At 39.5% G+C, this 20,771-nt stretch overlaps 1 protein-coding gene across 2 annotated transcripts in view; it reads left to right on the forward strand.

Annotated features, from left to right (window-relative positions):
- Positions 1-20,771, forward strand: part of UBR2 (ubiquitin protein ligase E3 component n-recognin 2) — a 123,096-nt gene that overhangs the window by 51,368 nt on the left and 50,957 nt on the right. Inside the window, exons 9-13 of one of the 2 annotated variants that reach the window (XM_028135691.2) lie at positions 2,362-2,469; positions 2,831-2,919; positions 3,850-3,948; positions 15,996-16,159; positions 16,249-16,348. In XM_028135691.2, coding sequence (XP_027991492.2) covers positions 2,362-2,469; positions 2,831-2,919; positions 3,850-3,948; positions 15,996-16,159; positions 16,249-16,348 — 560 coding nt within the window. Of the gene's footprint in view, positions 1-2,361; positions 2,470-2,830; positions 2,920-3,849; positions 3,949-4,018; positions 4,118-15,995; positions 16,160-16,248; positions 16,349-20,771 lie in introns of both variants that reach the window. The other variant, XM_028135690.2, reaches the window with a different exon arrangement.

Here is a 20,771-nt window from a genome sequence, read left to right on the forward strand (position 1 = left end):
CACTTAGCAAACTGGAAAATGATACTGTAAATAAAACCTAAATAGTTAGCAGTTTAAAGGATAATACACCAATCTTGATATTTTTGTTTTGACTCCTGCAGCTTTTGGTTACCAGTAATTTGCAACTGTAAAAATTTGCAAATTTGAAGTTACTAATTTAGTTTTTTGTTTTTACACAGTATACAAATTAGATAATCTTTTTAATGTAATGGTAACATAATTAGAGCCCTCTGTCCAATGTCAAAAATACAAGTTTGGTGTATAACATTAAAGAGTAAAACAGGAATAGATGGGAGCTATCTACATACTGTTCTTCAGGCAAGAGAGGAGGTTTGGATAAGTGACATTCTGATATGTATTACTATAAAGAAAATTTCTGAAACATGTATTGAAATGCTGTTTGAAAGACCATTGCCACACTGAACTGACAGGTAAAAAAACAAGGTGTGGATATTTAAGAGAACATGTTTGCTTGACTTATAAATATCTTTCCAATTCTTTTTCTTACCCTTATTTTTTTTTAATTCTCACCTGAGGATATGTTTATTGATTTCATTTTTTATTTTTTATACTTTTACTGATTTCAGAGAGGAAGGTTGGAGAGAGAAACATCAATGATGAGAGAGAATCATTGATTGGCTGCCTCCTACAGGCCCCCACTGGGTATTGTGCCCACAACTTGGGCATGTACCCTGAACGGAATTGAACCGTGACCTCCTGGTTCATAGATCGATGCTTAACCACTGAGCCATGCCGGCTGGGCTATGTTTATTGATTTTAGAAGGGAGAGAGAAAGAGGAACATCGAATTGAGAGGGAAACATCGATCAGTTGCCTCCTGTATGTGCCCTGACTGGGAATCGAACCCTCAACCTTTTAGTGCATGGGATGATGCTCCAATCAACTGAGCTACCTGACCGGAGCTCTTACCCTCATTTCTTAAGTTTTGATGTTTTGCATTGGGTACCTGTATGCCAAGTAGGTGCTATAGTAAAAATTATTCTATTTTTTCTAATTATTTGCATGCTTGTAGAATTCTGAAAATAGTAATTTTAATTATAAAATATGAAACAAAAAGGTATTAAAGTTTTGGTTATGTTAATGCTTATATCAATACTAGAGGCCCGGCACACGAAATTCGTGCACTCGGGGTGGGGGGTCCCCCAGCCTGGCTTGTGTCCTCTCACAGTGTGGGAGCCCCGCGATCGATCGCCCCAAAGAGGTAGGCCCCACCCACCCATTCAGGGCTCCTCAATGGATTGCCCCAAAGAGGTAGGCTGGAGCCACGGGAAGCCCAGGCCTCGCCTCGCACAGCAGCGGGCCCCGCCTCTGCGCCACGCGGAGCCACGGGATCCCCAGGCCTCGCCAAGGGGAGCTGCAGGACCCACCTCTGCGCCAAGCACACAGCCCCGCCCACTCGCATGCTCCTGCTGCGCACATAGCCTCCTGGTGATCACTTGTTGCGCTGTGAGGGCATCACGGCGTGAGGGCGTGATGACCACATAGGCTTTTATTAATAGGATTTGAGCAACTTTTTTTTTTAAGTTTAGTATTTAGAGGATGTAGGAATTTGTTTTCCAGGTTCTCTCACATAGTAGGTCCACATAGATAGGTACTCAGACACAGTGAATTTTTGTTTAATGATGAAGAACATTTTGCATGGCATTAATAAAAAGAATTGGTATATATTACAGCACTGAAGTCATGCCTTCTTTTAAATGGTAATACAATTTTGCTATAATATGATTTAGTTAACATTGGTATTTGAAGAACTATGATTATTTCAGTGGGTTGTTTTTGTTTTTATTCTTTGCTCTTTAAATTCTTTAGTTGTTGTTAATCCTCACCCAAAGATATTTTTTCCATTGATTTTTAGAGAGAGTGGAAAGGAGGGAGGGAGGGGATTTGGAGAGAGAGAGAAACATTGATGTGAGAGAGATACATCAATTGTTTGCCTCCTGCATGGGCCCTGGAGCTAGGGATGGAACCTGCAACCCAAGTACATGCCCTTGACTGGGAATCAAACATGAGACCCTTCAGTGCACAGGATGACGTTCCAACCACTTAGCAACCCCAGCTGAGCTGCTCTTTAAATTCTTTACAGCATAAGAGGTCATTGCCTTTCTGATAGGCATATATTTTGATATTCCTAAATAAGAATTTATGTATAATGCAAGATTTGGAATTTTTCTCCTTTTTATGAAAATGTTAATAAAATCATTAATATGTTCACTTTTTCTGATTTAGTTTGACCTTTAGTACAAACATGTAAAACTCCATAGATTTATTTGAACGTTTTTACTAAAATTTTAGTTTAATATTGGAAGTTACTGTTTCATGACTACTTTTCTTCCTGTTTAAGATGGTCTTCGCCGAATTTTATGTCAAGTTGGTTTACAAGAAGGGCCAGATGGTGAAAATTCTTCTCTCGTGGATAGATTGATGCTCAATGATTCCAAATTGTGGAAAGGTGAGTCTCTTAACTACTTTATAGGGGAACCTATACCTTAAAAGTAGTTAACTGGGATGTTAAGTTTTCTTAAGTATGCTTTTTCAAATTAGCATATGCAGTCTTATTCTTTGGGGAAAAAACAAACAGATTCTGGGGTCCATGACCCAAATTAAATAACATTTATATTTTGTTAGAAACTATATTTAGAAAAACCGATTTTTTTTTTTTTAAAGAAGCAGGTTATAAATATTTTACAGTAAGGAACACATGTAGTTTTGCTCTTGAGATTTAAAATATAGTTGTCCATATAAAACTTGGGGAATGTAATTTTTGGTTTGTTTTATATATCCTTCTCTTACATCTGCTCCCTTTGTAAAAGGTGCTAGGAGTGTGTATCATCAGTTGTTCATGAGCAGTCTACTTATGGATTTGAAATACAAAAAATTGTTTGCTGTTCGATTTGCAAAGGTAAGTTGTTTCTCAGACTTGAAGATTAACAAAATCATCAGGTTGTACACAGAGTAACTATTGCCCATGATTATATCTAGCCTTTATAAAATTAGCAGCTAAAGTAATATGTCAATGTGTTGCTTTTAAATTCTAAGAAACTTCATAAATGATCTTTTTATCTTTTATTAATAGAATAAAATTCAGTGAGGCTTTTCTTGTTCATTGTCTGCCATGGTAATGTGAATATCATGAATATGTATGATATATATGATATGAAATGATAAATGAAAATTTAAACCTATCCCATTGTGAATTATGGTATTATTTCTATTAAATTTTATACAAGGAAGAGCTCATCTTAGTTGAAACCATGTATATATGGATGTGATTTAAAAATCATGACCTCAAGATTGTTGATATTGTTGAATTCTGTTCTTCTTTTTAACAGCATGTGATTAAGCTAATGGCTATTTCTTTTTATTATTTATCTAAATTAGGAGTTCTTAACCAAGGAAGTGTGTAAGAATCATTGGGAAGTTTTTTCAAAATATATGTGTTTGTGTTCTATTCTCAAATCTGCTAAAGCAGATTCACCAAGAATGGGGCCCAAGCATTTTTACTTTGAAAGAGCCATCAGGTGATTCTGATATACATCCAGAAAAAATACAGTCTGGTTTTATCAGTGATGGTGCTAAGCACTATGGTGTAGCTCCACTACATCCCAGGATGTTACTCCTATTTCAGCTCATAAACTGCCATTTGTGTTTTAACGGATTGTCCAGTGAGTCAATATTTATACACACTTTATTTAGTAGAAATTATTCCAGTTATCACTCTTATGTGTCAGTGCGTGTTATCTCATTGACACCTCCCGCACTGATTTTTCATTATTCTCCTTAACCATTTGGTCAATGTGGATTAGAGGTGAATCTCCCCCTTGTTGTTTAGAATTACCAGCAGTTGCAGAGAGATTTTATGGAGGATGATCACGAGCGAGCAGTGTCCGTGACTGCTCTGTCTGTCCAGTTCTTCACCGCACCTACTCTGGTGAGTAGTACTTGCCTTTCCTTTGTAACTGATAGCTGGCACTCCTTGCCTTTTTTTGCCTTCTTAATAGAACTATGAGCGTTTGCAGAGTGATTATGTGACAGATGACCACGACAGAGAGTTTTCAGTCGCAGACCTCTCGGTTCAGATATTCACAGTTCCTTCACTTGTAAGTACTGAAAGACTAAGAAGAACTTTTTTGCTTTCCATTACTAAAAATAAAGCCTTAAAATAATAGAGAACTAAGATCTGTATATTCCTGAATAGAATAATATTCTATTAATGGGTGATCAGACTTCAGATACCTTCAACCATACTAGAACATACCCTCAAATATGTAATCTGGAGGGGAAAAGTAATTTACTTTCATCTGTACTATCTCATAGTACTTACCTGAGGTTTTGAACTGAGGAATTAAAATTAAGCTGATTGGTCTGACAAATTTATCCATTAGAAACAGACAGCTTGTGTATATAATCTTACATTTTGAGAAGTCCCTTCCCCTTATTAAGATACGGCAATAGAATCAACAATGACAAAAAAAGAAGAAAGAAAGTAGAAAAGGGAAAATAATAAGGAGCAGAAATTAATAAAACAAAGTAAATGTTCAAAAGAGAAAAATCAACACAACCAAAAGTTGGTACTTTGAAAAGACCAGAAAAGAAGGATAGATCTCTATTAAGACTAATAAGAAAAACAGAAAATTTTAAAATTTAAACAAAACTGTAGATCTTACAGATACTGAATAGAAAATAAAATAATATGAGGACCAACTTAATAATAGAAATTTAGATGAAATGAGACAAAATTCCCAGGGAAAAAACACAAGTTATGAAAAGAAAAAACAAGAAATTGAAATTTTTAATTAGTATAAAAATCTTCTCATAAAGAAATCCCTAGGCTAAAATGGCTGCACTGGGGAATTCTTCTAAATATTTAAGAAAGAAATAACATCTGTCTTACGTAAGTTTTTCTGAAGACAAAGAAAGAGCATGTACTTGCCAATTTAATTGAGTCCTGTGTAATCTTTATACCAAAACCCAACAAGGCAATTATAAGAAAAGAAAATTACCATCTAATTACCACAAATGAGATCACACAAATTGAATCAAGTAATATTTTTTTAAACGATAATACATCACAACCAGGAGTAGTATAACATTTGAAAAAAATCAATTGACATAATTCACCTTATTTAACAAACAAAAAAAGAGGGAAAAATCGTATTAAATGCTTTTCCTGAATTCATGAAAATTAAACACTTATTTATGAATTAAGACAAATAAAAATACCTCATAGCAAACTAGGAATAAAAGAGAAAATTTTTAATGTGGTAAAGGATCTAAAGCCAAAACAAAAAGTAAAAATCCAAAGGAAACATATTATGTAATGGTGAAATATTAAAAGCTTTCCAAGAAAAAATTTTGCTTTTCAGGGTGACTACCATTCTTTTTGTTATTTCTTGAGATATTTAAATCATTGACTTTTTCAGCCTTTCTTTTCTGATAAGCACTTAGGGCTTAAGTTTCTATCTAAACAATTTTTTGAGCTGCATCCCACAATTTTATGTCATATTTTTATTATTTAGTTCATAAAACCAAGTTCCTTCATGATTTCTTCTTTAACCTACTTTTTTTCTTCTTTGTGATTATTCTTTTTAGAAGTATATTGCTAAATTTTGAAACATTTGGGCATTTTCTAATAATTTTGTTATGAGTTTCTAACTTAATTTCACTGTGGTCAGAGAACATACTCTGATTCTTGTCCTTTGGAATTTGTTGAGACTTGATTTTATGACCCAGAACGTTGTCAGCTTTGGTAAATATTCAGTGTGGACTGGAAAGCAATGAATATTCTCTTATTATTGGGCACGGTATTTATATATGTCTCTTGGGTCAAGTTTGTTCATTTTCATTGTATAAGTCTTTTATGTACTCACTTTTTTTAACTACTTGTTCTATGAACTATCAAAGCATGTTAATAATCTCCCACAATGATTGTTGATTTCTCTCCTTTTACTTCTCTAAGTTTTTGCTTCATATATCTTAAAGCAATATGATTGATTGAATGTATACAAATTTAGAATTATACTTTCCAAATTGAGCCTTTTATATATGAGCTAGAGGCCCGGTGCACAAAATTCATGCACAGTTAGGGTACTTAGGCCTGGCCGGCGATCAGGGCCTTCCGGCTGCCGGCTGCTGGCCGGGGCCTCCCTTCCCCAGCTGCTGGCTGCTGGCTGGGGCCTTCCTTCATTCCGCGCCACCCCCTGATGGTCAGCACACATCATAGCGAGTGACCAAACTCCCAAGGGGTCACTTTGCATATTAGCCTTTTATATACATACGAGAGGCCCAGCGCACGATTAAATCGTGTGGCTAGAGTCCCCGGGCCGAACGCCGCCTCTGCTGCCAGGCTGTCAGGCCGTTGGGATCACCAGCTCATCCCTTGCTGCTCAGGCCTGCGGGAAAACAGGCACAGGAGAGCTGATGGAATGCGCTGTCTGCTTGGGCCACTCACACAGGCGCCACTGCCACTACTACCGCTGCCACTGATGGTGGGGCTTGAGGCGCTGACGGAGGCTGCCTGGTGCACCCGCGACCTACCCGCCTCGGTATCAGTGGCCCTGAGCGGGCAGCGTGTTCCATCATTGGCCGGCCCGGCGCATGCGCATGGAGGTGAAATTGCTGACGCCCGCTTCCCCACAGGCCTGATCCCTTGAGCAGCCGGGGATGAACTGGTGATCCCAACAGCCTGATAGCCAGCCTGGTCCTCCCGCCACCCACCCGATTACCCCGTTCACCATCACTGATCCGTTAGAGCCTGCGGGCCGGGGGGAGGGACCAAGAGGTCAGCAGTTCAGCCTGCTCACCAGTCGCCAGTCCCACCCCACCCCTGCTCACAGGCAGGATGGGGGAGGGACTGAGAAGTGGTCAGTGCCACCTCATGGCGACAGGTCGTTTTGTTTCCGGTCTTTAGGGACACTGGCTTTTTATATTTATTAAATATATAGATTATATCTTTTCATCTCAAACCATAGTTCTGGACTTGAAGTCTAATTTATCTGATATTATAGCATCAACTGGTTTCTTTTCGGTAGTGTTTGCATAATGTATATTTTCTATTGTTATATTTTTACTTTTCTGTACCCTTATATTTAAATTGTATTGCTTATAAAAAGCATGTATTTGGGTTTTGTTGTTTATCTAATCTGACACTCTTAATATTTTAGTTTTCTGCACACTTAATATAATTACCCATATATTTGGATTTATATTTACCACCTGATGATTTTTTTCTGTTTAACCCGCCTATCTTGTTTCTTTTTCTCTCCTTTTTTACCTTCTTTTGGATTAAATATTTATTTTTTATTTTTTCTTTTATTAATTTGTTACTTGTACATTAATTTAATACTTTTAAGGGTCTCCCTAGAGCAGTTTTACTCAAAGTGTCAGTTATGAAAAGATAAACAGTTTGTACCAGAATGTGAAACACACATTACTGTTTTCATCAGAAATCTTGCTGTGGCCCTAACCAGTGTTGCTCAGTGGTCAGCCCAAACACCAGAGGGTCTCAGGTTCAATTCCAGGTCAAGGGCACATACCTGGGTTTCAGGTTTGATCCCCAGAAAACTGGAATGTATGCAGGAGGCAACCAGTCAATGTATCCTCCCCTCCCCCCTTCCTTTCTCTCCTTCTTAAAATATTGTTTTAGAAAATCTTGCTATGAAAAATAATGTCAACTGAACTGATATAATAGTTGATTTTATCTTGTTGCCAACTTCTCATTACAAAGGGCAACAAGCAGTTTTTAGGCTGCTCATCTGTGGACCATATTTTGAGCAGCATTGCCCTGGAGGTTATGACATGCATCCTGATTGTAGTCAAGCACCACATTTCTGCCTCTTAAAAGTAAAAGTCTAGATTCTCCACTCTGCCTTTGCGGGTGTCAGTGGGAATAGAGCCCCAATTTATTTCTGTGGTGGTTGATTAGAGTAGAGGAGTTATTATCTGAAAGTTTTGTTTTGTTAAGTTATTCCTTTCCTGTGGCTAGAGAAAGCAGGATTTTATCAGGGCATTTTTATAAAGAAATTTTTTAAGTCTGTTCCCATTGGCATTTGCAGATTGCCAGCTTCTTCACAAAGAATTCTACTATGTCATTCCTTGGATTCTGAGGTCCCTAGCCAGTGGGGACCTCAGAATCCAAGGAACCCACTGCTTTTCAGAGTCTTTGGTGTTACTTTTGCATATAATGTCCAGAGTTTTTAGTTGTACTTAGTGGGAAAATGTTCTAGAGAAAAGTACATCTACTCCATCTTCCCTGAACCCTAACGTGAAAGTTGTGTGTTTTTTAAATGCATTCCAAAACAAAACAAAAATCTATCTACATACCTACCTATCTATTTAACCAGCTACTTACCTACCTAAGCAACCATTCGACCATTCAACCAGTAGCTATGATACGCACTGACCACCAGGGGGCAGACTCTCCGACCAGTAGGTTAGCTTGCTGCTGGGGTCTGGCCGATCAGGACTGGGTGAAACAGGCTGGCGGGGCTGGGTGAAACGGACCAGACATTTCCTGGAGCCCTCCCGCAGTCCTTTCCCAGCCCTGATCATGCACCAGTGTGAGGGACCCCACCAGTACACAAATCCATGCACTGGGCCTCTAATAAATAAATAAATAAATAAATAATGCATTTCAGCCCTAGCTGGTTTTGTTCAGTGGATAGAGCATCGGCCTGCGGACTGAAGGGTCCCAGGTTTGATTCCAGCCAAGGGCACATGCCCGAGTTGCAGGCTCAATTCCCAGTATGGGGGTGTTTAGGAGGCAGCCAACCAATGATTCTCTCTAATCATTGATATTTCTGTCTCTCTCTTCCTCTCCCTTCCTCTCTGAAATCAGTAAAAAAAATATATATACATACATATATATATATATATATATATATATATATATATATATACATATATATATATATATATATATACATACATATATATATAAATGCATTCCAGTTTTCTGGTGAAACTATCTTTTCCTAAGTTTCCTGAATATGTAAATCATAGCTATTTTCAAATCATTGTCTGAGAATATGTGATCATCTATAGTTTTGTTCCTACTGTTTGATTTTTTTAATTAATATTTACCCCTTTTCATTTACAGTCATTTGGAATACCTAATAATGCTTTACTGACATTTATCTTAGATCTCAGCAGTTTTACTGTGATTTACCTAGATGTGGTTTTCTTTATATTTATAAATACTGTGATTTGTAGATATTAAATCTCTAGTCTGATGCCTTTCCACTTTTCAAAATTTTGGAGCCATTCTCTCTTCAAATATGATTTCTGCCCCATTCTCTCTTTCTCGTTGCCTTTTTTCAGTATATGTTTTTGTTGATTTTAGAGAGAGTGGAAGGGGGAGGAAGAAAGAGAGAAAAGCATCAATTGTGCTTCCTCCTGCATTCCCCCTCCCCTTACTGGGAATCGAGCCCACAACTCTGGCATTTGCCAGGAATCGAGCCAGCAGCCTTTTGGTGCATGTGACAACACTCAGCCAACTGAGCCACACCAGCCAGGGCTCTCATTGCCTTTTTTTTTTTTTTCTTTTTCTCATTGCCCTTTGACTAAACATTGTTTATTTAAAAATCATACACACAGCATGATATCTTTCTCTCAAGAATGTTCCCCTTAATGTTGTTAAGTAGAGTGAGGCTGATCACCTTAGTTCAGTAAGGAATTGACATGACTCAAGGTTGTTTTGGCAACACTCTTATTTCTGATTTATTCTCGCCCTTGGAACATAATCCTTTAAGGGTCCCCAGTTTAGAGCCTGGAGTGTTCACTAGAGTTCTTCCCTTCTATAAGGTCCTGAACTCTAGTCCTGTTTACTCAGCATAGAAAGAGTGCCACATCTGGGAATGTAGACTGGTACAGCCACTATGGAAAACAGTATGGAGGTTCCTCAAAAAATTAAGAATGGAACTGCCTTTTGACCCAACAATCCCACTTCTGGGAATATATCCTAAGAATCCTGAAACACCAGTTAAAATGAATGTATGCATCCCTATATTTATAGCAGCATCCATATATATATGGGGGGGGAGGGATAATATGCAAATTAGCCGGGACACCTTATGGCGTCACTTCCGGCTCAGGAGAAGCTGCGCACACAGATGGGCGGGAGGGGACTGCATGCCGCCCCCAGCCCCAGCAGACAAACACCAGGGGGGCCTCTGCATGTGAGCTGCAGAGGAAACACCTTTTCTGACCGCTCATTGGCTAAGCTCCCTGTACGCCGCCACTTGCAATGTTCTTGGTAACTTGGGTAATAAGAATCCTAGAAGGTGGTACAGGGTTTTTCCACCTCACTCCAAGAGGAAAAAACGAAGGTCCGCTGCTGGCGGGGCTAAGAAATGTCATATCCTGTCCTAGCCACTTTGGCTCAGTGGATAGAGCCTTGGCCTGTGGACCACAGGGTCTGGGTTCGATTCTGGTCAAGGGCATGTACCTAGGTTGCAGGCTCCTCCCTGGCCTGGGCCCAGGTCAAGGCTCATGCAGGAGGCAACCAATTGAAGTGTCCCTCTCACATTGATGTTTCTCTCTGTCTTACCCTCTCTTTTCTAAGCTCTCTGAAAATCAATGGAAACATATCCTCAGGTGAGGATAAAAAGAAAGAAAGAAGTGTCATATCCTATGAAAGACACATCTTGAAAATGCCTTTTTTCGTGGTGAAGGGACTAGAGTCCGTGTTGATGAAAACACCTTGGTGGCTGCAGTGGCTGGCAGTGGCAGCAGCAGCAGGGTGATGGGGGTGGTGCCTTCCCCTGATCATCCCGGTCACTTCCTGCAGAGGGAGGCCAGACCTTGGCTTAGGCCTAATCCATCAGTAGGACATCCCCTGAGGGCTCCTGGACTGTGAGAGGGGGCAGGCTGGGCTGAGGGACCCCCCCGACCCCAGTGCACGAATTTCATGCACCGGGCCTCTAGTTATTTAAAATAGCCAAGATCTGGAAATAACCCAAGTGCCCATCAGCAGATCCTATATAATAAAGAGCTAATATGCTAATTAGACTGGATGGTGGAACAACCTTCCAGAATGACCAGTGAGCAGGGGGTGGGGCCACGAGGTAGCTGGGGCTGCAAGGGCATACTCTTGCATGAATTTTGTGCATTGGGCCTCTAGTGAGTGGATAACAAAACTGTGGTACATTTACACAATGGAATACTGTGTGGCTTTAAAAAAATAAAAAAAAGGAGCTCTTACCTTTTGCAACAGTGTGGACGGAGACCTGGAGAGCGAAATAAGCCAGTCAGAGAAAGACAAATACCATATGATCTCACTAATATGTGGTATCTACTGAACAAAATAAACTGATGAACAAAATGAAACCAGATACATGTACAGACTGGCCATTGCCCGAGGGGAGGAGGCTGGATAAAGAAGGTGAAGGGATTAGTTTAAGATCATATATGCATACTTCATGGACACCTACAATAGTTTTGTGAAGGCCAAGGTGGGCGGAGAGGGGCACCCCTAGTAATATCAACATTAAACTTTTTTCATAAGCCTGGCAGGTGTGGCTTAGTGTTTGAGTGTTGACCTATGAACCAGGAGATCATGGTTCAATTCCCGGTCAGGGCACATGCCTGGGTTGTGGTCTCAATCCCCAGTAGGGGCCATGTAGGAGACAGCCAATCAGTGATTCTCTGTCATGATTGATGTTTCTATCTCCCTTTCTCTCTTAAACCAAAAAAAAATATTTTTTAAAAAAGAAAATGGATGCAATTTATTTTAAAAAATTGTAATAAAACTTTTTTTTAAAAGACTGCCACGTCACTGCTTTGCTCTACTAGGCTTTCTGCTCTCTCTTCTTATATTTCTAGCCTGCTTACCTTCAGAATTTTGCACGTCTTAAGGGGAAAACTGGAAGAAAGTTGGACTTGGTTCCCACCTTTCTGTTCTTTTTGAAATCTCAACAGGTTTTCCCCCTGTTGTTAGCAGCTTTGTCACACTCCTGGGATCTTCAATCCCATCTTGCTCCACTCCCAGAGGAGTCGAATATTGAGGGAAAAGTAGTTTAGAATTATTGGCTCACCTTCCTCTGCCATCACCCTTCTCCATGGTTATATCCACTGCAATCCTTGTCGGCTCAGCAGCTCTCTAGTAATTTTAAACTTTTTTTTTTTTTTAAGAATGTTGTAAGAACATCCCTTTAGTTTTTTTAAAAATATGTTTTATTGATTTTTAGAGAGAAGAACAGGGAGAGGGATAGAGAGAAAGAAATACCAATAAGAAACATCTTCGATTGTCTGCCTCCTGCACACACCCTACTGGGGATCAAGCCTGACTGGGAATTGAACCAGTGACCTCTTGGTTCATGGGTCAGTGCTCAACCATTGAGCCATACCAGCCAGACTCCAGACTCGTCTTTTCATTGACCTTTTCTAGTTCTTGGTAGAAATGGTGGTCAGCTTCAACCCACTTCATCATGCCTAGAAGCTGAAGAGTAGATGTATCATTTCTTGAAAAAGCAATGTTAATAATTCTTATGCACACCTGGTTAAAGACATCTGGCCCTATATATTAGTAAGATGTTTTATAGCAGTGATAGAATCCCATTTATTGGTATCTTTTGAATCAGAATTACCTTATAGGTAGCACAGTCTTCATTTTTAAATAGTTTGGTCAAGAACTGGTACTAATACTCTAAGTAATTAGAGTATCTTACTTATTTTATTTTATTAAATGTGCCCTCATTAGTCAGCATTATCCCTGTATACTCTGTCATGTTTAGTTGAACTAAAACTGTGTGCACAGACCATTATTAGAGTCTTTGGGAGGAATTTGGCCCATGTTGAATATGCTATTAGATACATAATGAGCCTTGTAATACAAAGTTGAATATAAATTACATAATATGAATAAAACTGTAATTAAGGTAAATAGCTGTAATGTGTCTTTTAAAAGCAAAGTGAAATTGTCAGTATAAAAATTAAGTATGTTTTAGGGTGTGTGATAAGAAGTATTAGAACTATATAATGTTAGATATTTAATGTTGAAAATCACCTTGAAAAGTTAGCAGCAATCTAGGCATGAGGTGATAACAGACAAGCACTTAAAGTTTTTCTTTTCTGTTGTATCCTGGAAAATACATACTTTCTTTAGTTATCTTTTTAGAAGTAGAAATGCCTTAATAAATTCCCCACTTTAATGGGATGGTCCCTTAGTATGGACAGTAAAGAAGTTAGAATCCAATCCAAACCTATGTAGTGGATGAGCCATCTCTTTTAACATTCATATAAAACTGAAATTGCTAGTAAGTGCCTCAGTTGGTGAAATTTACGTTACACCAATATTAAGTTGTCACTCCACCAAACTTCCTTTTACTGCCTGTTATAAGTCTTGTAAGCAGGCTCTACAGTGTTTTCCCTTAGATTAGCGAAATTGCATTATACTCACGTAACTTCTTCATCAAAATCAACTAATATAGCATAAAAAAAAGAAAAATCTTTTTACTTAATCTGTTAACACCTCCCCTCCAAACTTGACCTCAGTCTTCAACAGTTAATCCCTGTTGATTTATATGTATTTTCTCCTTATCTGATAACCTTAGAATTTAATCTCTACATTAGAATACAACTTCACTATAGTCTCAGACTTTTTTCTTTTGCATTTTTGGTCCTCCTTTTTTTTTTTTTTAGATTTTTTAATTGATTTTTAGAGAGAGAGGAAAGGAGAGAGAAACATCAATGTGAGATCAAAACATTGATTGGCTGCCTTTTGCACACCCCTACAGGGGATCTAGCCCACAATCTCGTCATGTGCTCTGACCAGAAATGGAACTGGCAACCTTTCAGTGCACGGGACAACACCCAACCAACTGAGCCACACTGGTCAGAGCTGGTCCTGCTTTTTTTTCTTGGTCCTACTTTCTGATGCAGCTTTCTATATTGCTAATAAACCTGATATTGGCTAATGTAAGATCTAGTTAAATAGTCACCTAGCACCAATAACAGCTTGGAACATAGTTAAATATACAAGTGCAGAGAAATCCATGATCTTTAATATCAGAGTAATATGTGGCATTCAAATTAATATTAGACTTTTGTAACTTGCTGAGGAGCAAGAAAGGAAATGCAAATTGTTAAAAAATAATTTTAACCTTATTCATAGTAAGATATGTAAATTAAAACCATTGGAATGATAGACATCAAAGTGTTTGAAATTACATTGCGTTATTGAGGGCAAGAGGGGAAAGCACACATTGTAGATGAACATATATTGGTAAGCTTTGAGGGGATAGTTTGGTGATATCAGTCAAAAGTTATAATGTACATACACTTTAAAACAGTAATTCCACTTTTAGGAAATTATAAATATTCTTTCAACTACATAGAGTAGATATTTATTGTAGTATGTTTTGTAGTAAGAAAGACTGGGGGAAAACAAATGTCTCACCAATAAGGGCCTGGCTAAATAAAGTATGATACCAAATAATACCTAGTCATAGTTAAAAAGAATAAAGGAATTGATATGAATTGATATGGGACAATCTCTAAAATATATTAAGTGAAATAACAAAGTGTAGAACAGTATTTATAATATGCTATTCTTGGTGGGGGGGGGGTCAACATAATTATACATATCCATACTTTTATTCACTTAGAACACTTAATCCAGCTATTATAAACGTATATATGTACATATATATGTATATGAATATTTATTATTATATACACACTAGAGGCCCGGTGCATGAAATTCGTACACAGGTGGGGTCCCTAGGCCTGGCTGGTGATCAGGGCCAATTGGGGCCCAAAGGCCCCGGCGGGGTTGGTAGAGGAGGCAACAGTCATTGGGCCGGGCAAGGAAGGAACAGACACCCGACACCGATGCCACCAATGTCAGCACCCTGCCAACATGCGGTTCCCCACCTCCCCCTTCCTCCTTCCCACTCCACCACACTACCACCGCAGTGGGCGGGCAGTGGGCCGATTGGGGCCTGCTGACTGGGGTAAGGATGGGGCATGGGAGGTTGGTCACCAGCCCCAAGGAGGGAGCCAGCCCTCAGCCCCCCTGGGAAAGGGGCCGCATCCGTTGCCACCCCCCCCCCCCCCCCCAGTTCTCCATCACAGTCTGGGGCCCGAAGCCCCCAGTGGGGTCGGGAGAGGAGGTGATGGTCACCAGGCCAGATGCAGAAGGTACGGGCGCTGGATGCCGATACCACCATCATCGGCGCTCCGCCACCATGCAGTTCCCCACCTTCCGCCCCTCCTCCTTCCCTCGCAGCCGCGCCACCACGGCGGCTGGTGGGTGGCGGGCTGAATGGGGCCTGCCTGCTCGGGGAAGGGTCGGAGCACAGGAGATTGGCCACCGACCCCCCTGGGAAAGGGGTCGCGTCCACCACCACCCACCCGTGATTCTCCATCCCAGTCAGGGGCACAGTCATGATCAGGCAATCGGGGCCTGCTGGCCAGGGGCAGGGACCGCAGGAGGTTGGCTGGTGGGGGAGGTTGGCTGTGGGAGCGCACTGACCACCAGGGGGCAGCTCCTGCGTTGAGCATTTGCCTCCTGGTGGTCAGTGTGTGTCATAGCGACCGGTTGTTCTGGTAGTTCGCTTGTAGCAGTCATTTAGGCTTTTATATATATAGATACTAAATTCTACAGAATCTTTGATAATAAACCTCTGGATTCTAGAGTAATTATACCATACCATTATATGTGTCTAAATACCTCAGTTAAGGAAAATTTGCAGCCCAGTACAGGCCCCCACCCTGAATTGTCTTTGAATAATGAGCCTTGGATGTGTCTCCTAACATTCTGGCATCTTTCTCCATGATATAATTGTTGCTTCATACAAGTGGCAAATGGAGTAAGTAATTGTTATTTAGAAATACACAGTAATGTATTATTTATTTTATTATACTCTAGTTATGTTGAAAAGCTTTAAACTGAAAACTCTAACCAAAGTTGGTGACATTTTCTTAGATTCCTAGTAAATAGGTTTTGATTACCATGTGGTCTGTTACACTTTGTTCTAGGCTCGGATGCTCATCACAGAAGAAAACCTGCTGACCATTATCATTAAGACTTTTATGGATCATTTGAGACATCGAGATGCCCAGGGTAGATTTCAGTTTGAACGATATACTGCTTTACAAGCCTTCAAATTTAGAAGAGTTCAGAGCCTTATTTTAGACCTCAAGTAAGTTTTTGTTTAATTATCAAACCAGTTGCAACTTGTAAAATGTCAGCGTTTATCTATATATTCATTGATATTTTTCTCTTTTTTAGGTATGTGTTGATTAGTAAACCAACTGAATGGTCAGATGATCTCAGGCAGAAGTTCCTAGAAGGATTTGATGCCTTTTTGGAATTACTCAAATGTATGCAGGTATATATAAACTGATACATTTTTAAAAGGAAACACTCTCCTTTTTCTTTTCTTTCTTCCTTTTTTTTTTTTTTTTTGTTTTTTTGTTGTTGTTGTTCATTGAAGTGAACACCTTTCTGTCTATGGTTTTATTTCCTTTCGGGCACATCTCCAAAAGAATGATTTATATGGCTACCATTTGGACCAACAAGCGCCTCTTTAATTGGCAACTCTTGGAAAGGTGTAGAATGAATGAAATCCTTGCAAAGGTTCTGGTATCTACCGTTCTTTTTCCTTTTTTTAAATACTTATCCCAGGACAGGTTTGTTTGTTTGTTTGTTTGTTTGTTTGTTTTGAGAGAAAGAGAAACATCGATAACATTGATGGGAGAGAGAAACATCAATCAGTTGCCTCCCCTACACGCCCCGACCAGGGATCGAAGCCACAACCTAGGTATGTGTGCTGACTGGGAATCAAACCCGCAACTTCCTGGTGCATGGGATGACGCTCCAACCAACTGGGCCATCCAACCAGGGCTCTCATGTTCTTTTGTATTAGGTTTTTCTCTTGGTCACCATTAACATTCTTTCTTTGGAGGTTGCAAGTTTTTTTAATATGCATATATGGAAGTATTGTCAGTTATTTAAGAAACTATAATGTTTGGATTTTTTTAATGTTTCCATACTTTTCCTTTAGATATTTATATAATATAGTATAGAACTCTTCCCCCTCTGTTTAATTATCTCGTTTGGAAACACCTCATATACAAAATAGAATCTAGAAACAGAAACAAACTGGCATATAGAACTAGTTCTATATAACTTTGAGAAGATGGATGACATCTTAATAAATCTAAGCAGTGTTATCATGATTCGTTTAGTAGCTATCTGGCTTTTCTAAAGAAAGGAATACACAGAGTTGACCTACTGTTTTTAGAAAATACTCGAGTTCCGTGTTGGTAGTGATTTCTGGGTGTTTAATTTTTTTAATTTTTTTTTTTTATTGTTCACACTAGTACAGATATCCCCCATTTTCCCCCTCTTTGTCCACCTCCCAATCCCTGACCCTTCTCCTCCCCTGGCCTTCATCACACTGTTGTCTGTGATCATAGGTTATACATATATGTTCTTTGGCTAATCCCATCATGTTTTTAAAAAATATATTTTTATTAATTGCAGAGAGGAAGGGAGAGGGAGAGAGAGATAGAAACATCAATGGTGAGAGAAAATCACTGATTAGCTGCCTCTTCTTACATGCCCCACACTGGTAATGGAGCCTGCAACTGGGGCAGGTGCCCTGACTGGGAATCAAACTGTGACCTCCTGGTTCATATGTCGACACTCAACCAGTGAGCCACACCTGCTGGGCATCTTCACTTTCTTTTATCCAGTCCCTCCACCACCCTCCCCTCTGACATCCCTCAGTCCATTTCAGTGCTCCATGCCTCTGGTTCTGTTTTGTTCATAAGTTTATTTTGCTCATTAGAGTCCAGATATAAGTGAGATCATATGGTATTTGTCTTTCTCTGACTAACTTATTTCACTTAGCATAATAATCTCCAGGTCCATTCATGCTGTTGCAAAGGGTAAGAATTGTTTCTTTCTCATAGCCACATAGTATTCCATTGTGTAAATGTACCATAACTTGGTTTTAAAATATTTTTGTTTTGTTTGTTTGTTTGTTTTTGTTTTTTTTTTGTTTTTTTTAAATATATTTTATTGATTTTTTACAGAGAGGAAGAGAGAGGGATAGAGAATTAGAAACATCGATGAGAGAGAAACATCGATCAGCTGCCTCTTGCACACCCCCTACTGGGGATGTGCCCACAACCAAGGTACATGCCCTTGACCGGAATCGAACCTGGGACCCTTGAGTCCGCAGGCCGACGCTCTATCCACTGAGCCAAACCGGCTTTGGCTGTTTTTAATCGTTACCTAAGTACATGCTTAGAGAGATGGAGGGAGGGAGAGAGGGAGAAAAATAGAGAAAGAAAGAGAGAAACATCAATCAGCTACCTCCTGCATGCTCCCTACTAGGGTTTGAGCCCGCAACCTGGGCATGTGTCATGACTGAGAATTGAACCAGCAATCTTTCAGTGCATGGTATGAAGCCCAGTTAACCAACTGAGCTACATTGGCCAGGGCAACTACAGCTTTTTTTATCCACTCATGTACTAGTACTGATGGGGAGTTGGGCTGTTTCCAGATCTTAGCTATTGTAAATAATGCTGCTATAAGCATAGGGATGCATATATTCTTTGTGATTGGTGTTTTGAGATTCTTAGGATATAGTCACAGAAGTGGGATCACTGGGTCAAAAGGCAGTTCCATTTTTAATTTTTTGAGGAACCTGCATCCTGTTTTTCAGAGTGGCTGCACCAGTCTGCATTCCCACCAACAGTGCACTAGGGTTTTCTTTCTCCACATCCTCACTAGCACTTATTGTTTGTTGGTTTATTGATGGTAGCCATTCTGACAGGTGTGAGGTGATATCTCATTGTGGTTTTAATTTGCATCTCTCTGATGGTTAGTGACATTGAGCATTTTTTTGTATGTCTCTCTGTCAACCTGTATGTCCTCATTGGAGAAGCGTCTATTCAGGTGTTTTGCCTATTTTTTAATTGGGTTGTTTATCTTTCTGGTGTTGAGTTGTGTAAGTTATTTATATATTTCAGAAATTAACCCCTTATCAGATATATCATTGGCAGATATTTTCTTCCATACAGTGGGTTCTCTTTTCATTTTGATGTTTTCTTTTGCTGTGCTGAAGCTTTTTAGTTTGATATAGTCCCATTTGATTACTTTTCCTTTATTTCCCTTGTCCTAGGAGATATGTTGACAAAAACATGGTATAAGGGATGTCTGAGATTTTACTGCCTGTTTTCTTCTCGGATTTTTATGGTTTTGTGACTTACATTTAAGTCTTTTTTCCATTTTTAAAAAAATATATTTTATTGATTTTTTTACAGACAGGAAGGGAGAGGGATAGAGAGTTAGAAACACGATGGGAGAGAAACATCGATCAGCTGCCTCCTGCACACCTCCTGTGCCACGCCAGCACAGCCAAGGGTTCAGCGAGCCTGAGCGGGGGCGACGAAGGATGGAGAAATGATAGACAAAGAGAAAAGGCTGGGTCTAGGTGGATCTTCTGTGCCTGGCTGAGGCCACAGAACAGATCCAGACTGCAAAGCTGAGGCTTTATTTATAATCAGGGACAAACAAGGTAATCTACAATGTTGTTGTAAGTTTCACTTGTTTTGGCAGCACTTGCTGCCCCTCCCACAGCCCACTAGCTACCCAGGAAAGATCTAGGGAGCAGTCACAAGATCAAGCTTAATTATGCTTAGAGGGCTGTGTCCTCTAAGCTGGGACTTGTTTGCGACTTTGCCAGCAGGTCAGTCCGAGGCTTAACCCTATAACCGCTCCCAACACCTCCTACTGGGGACGCATCCACAACCAAGGTACATGCCCTTGACTGGAATCGAACCTGGGACCTTTCAGTCCGCAGACATGTTCTAACCACTGAGCCAAACCAGTTAGGGCTCTTTTTTCCATTTTGAGTTTATTCTTGTGTATGATGTAAGTTGGTGGTCTAGTTCCTTCCTTCCTTTCTTTCTTTCTTTCTTTCTTTCTTTCTTTCTTTCTTTCTTTCTTTCTTTCTTCCTTCCTTCCTTTCTTTTTTATTTTATTTTATTTTTTCTTTTGCATGTATCTGTCCAATTTTTCCAACACCAGTTATTAAAGATACTGTCTTGTCCTAGCTGGTTTGGCTCAGTGGATAAAGCGTCGTCCTGCAGACTGAAGGGTCCCAGGTTCGATTCCGGTCAAAGGCACATGCCTTGGTTGTGGGTTCAATCCCCAGTGTGGGGTATGCAGAAGGCAGCCGATCAATGATGCTCTCATCATTGATGTTTCTCTCTCTCCCTTTCCCTTCCTCTCTGAAATAAAAAATATACATATTTTTTAAAAATATTTTTAATAAAAATAAATAAATAAAGATACTGTCTTGACTCCATTGTATGCTCTTGTCTCCTTTGTCAAATATTAATTGGCCATAAAAGCATGGGTTGATTTCTGGGCTCTGTTCTGTTCCATTGATCTGTAACTCCTGTTCTTGTGCCAGTACTAGGCTATTTTGATTATAGTGACTTTGTACTAGAGTTTGATATCTGGTATTGTGTTCCCTCCAACTTTGTTCTCTTTTCTCAATATTGCTGAGGCTACTCAGGGTCTTTTTTGGTTCCATATAAATTTTTGAAATATTTGTTATAAATCTGTGAAATATGCCATTGGTACTTCCATGGGAATTGCACAGAATGTACACATTGCTTGGGGTAGTATGGACACTTGAATGATGTTAATTCTTCCAATTCATGAACACAGTATATGCTTGTACTTGTTTGTGTCTTCCTCTGTTTCTGTTTTCAATATCCTATTATTTTATG

This window comes from Eptesicus fuscus, chromosome 10 (assembly GCF_027574615.1).
Source record: "Eptesicus fuscus isolate TK198812 chromosome 10, DD_ASM_mEF_20220401, whole genome shotgun sequence".
Taxonomy (NCBI): Eukaryota; Metazoa; Chordata; class Mammalia; order Chiroptera; family Vespertilionidae; genus Eptesicus; species Eptesicus fuscus.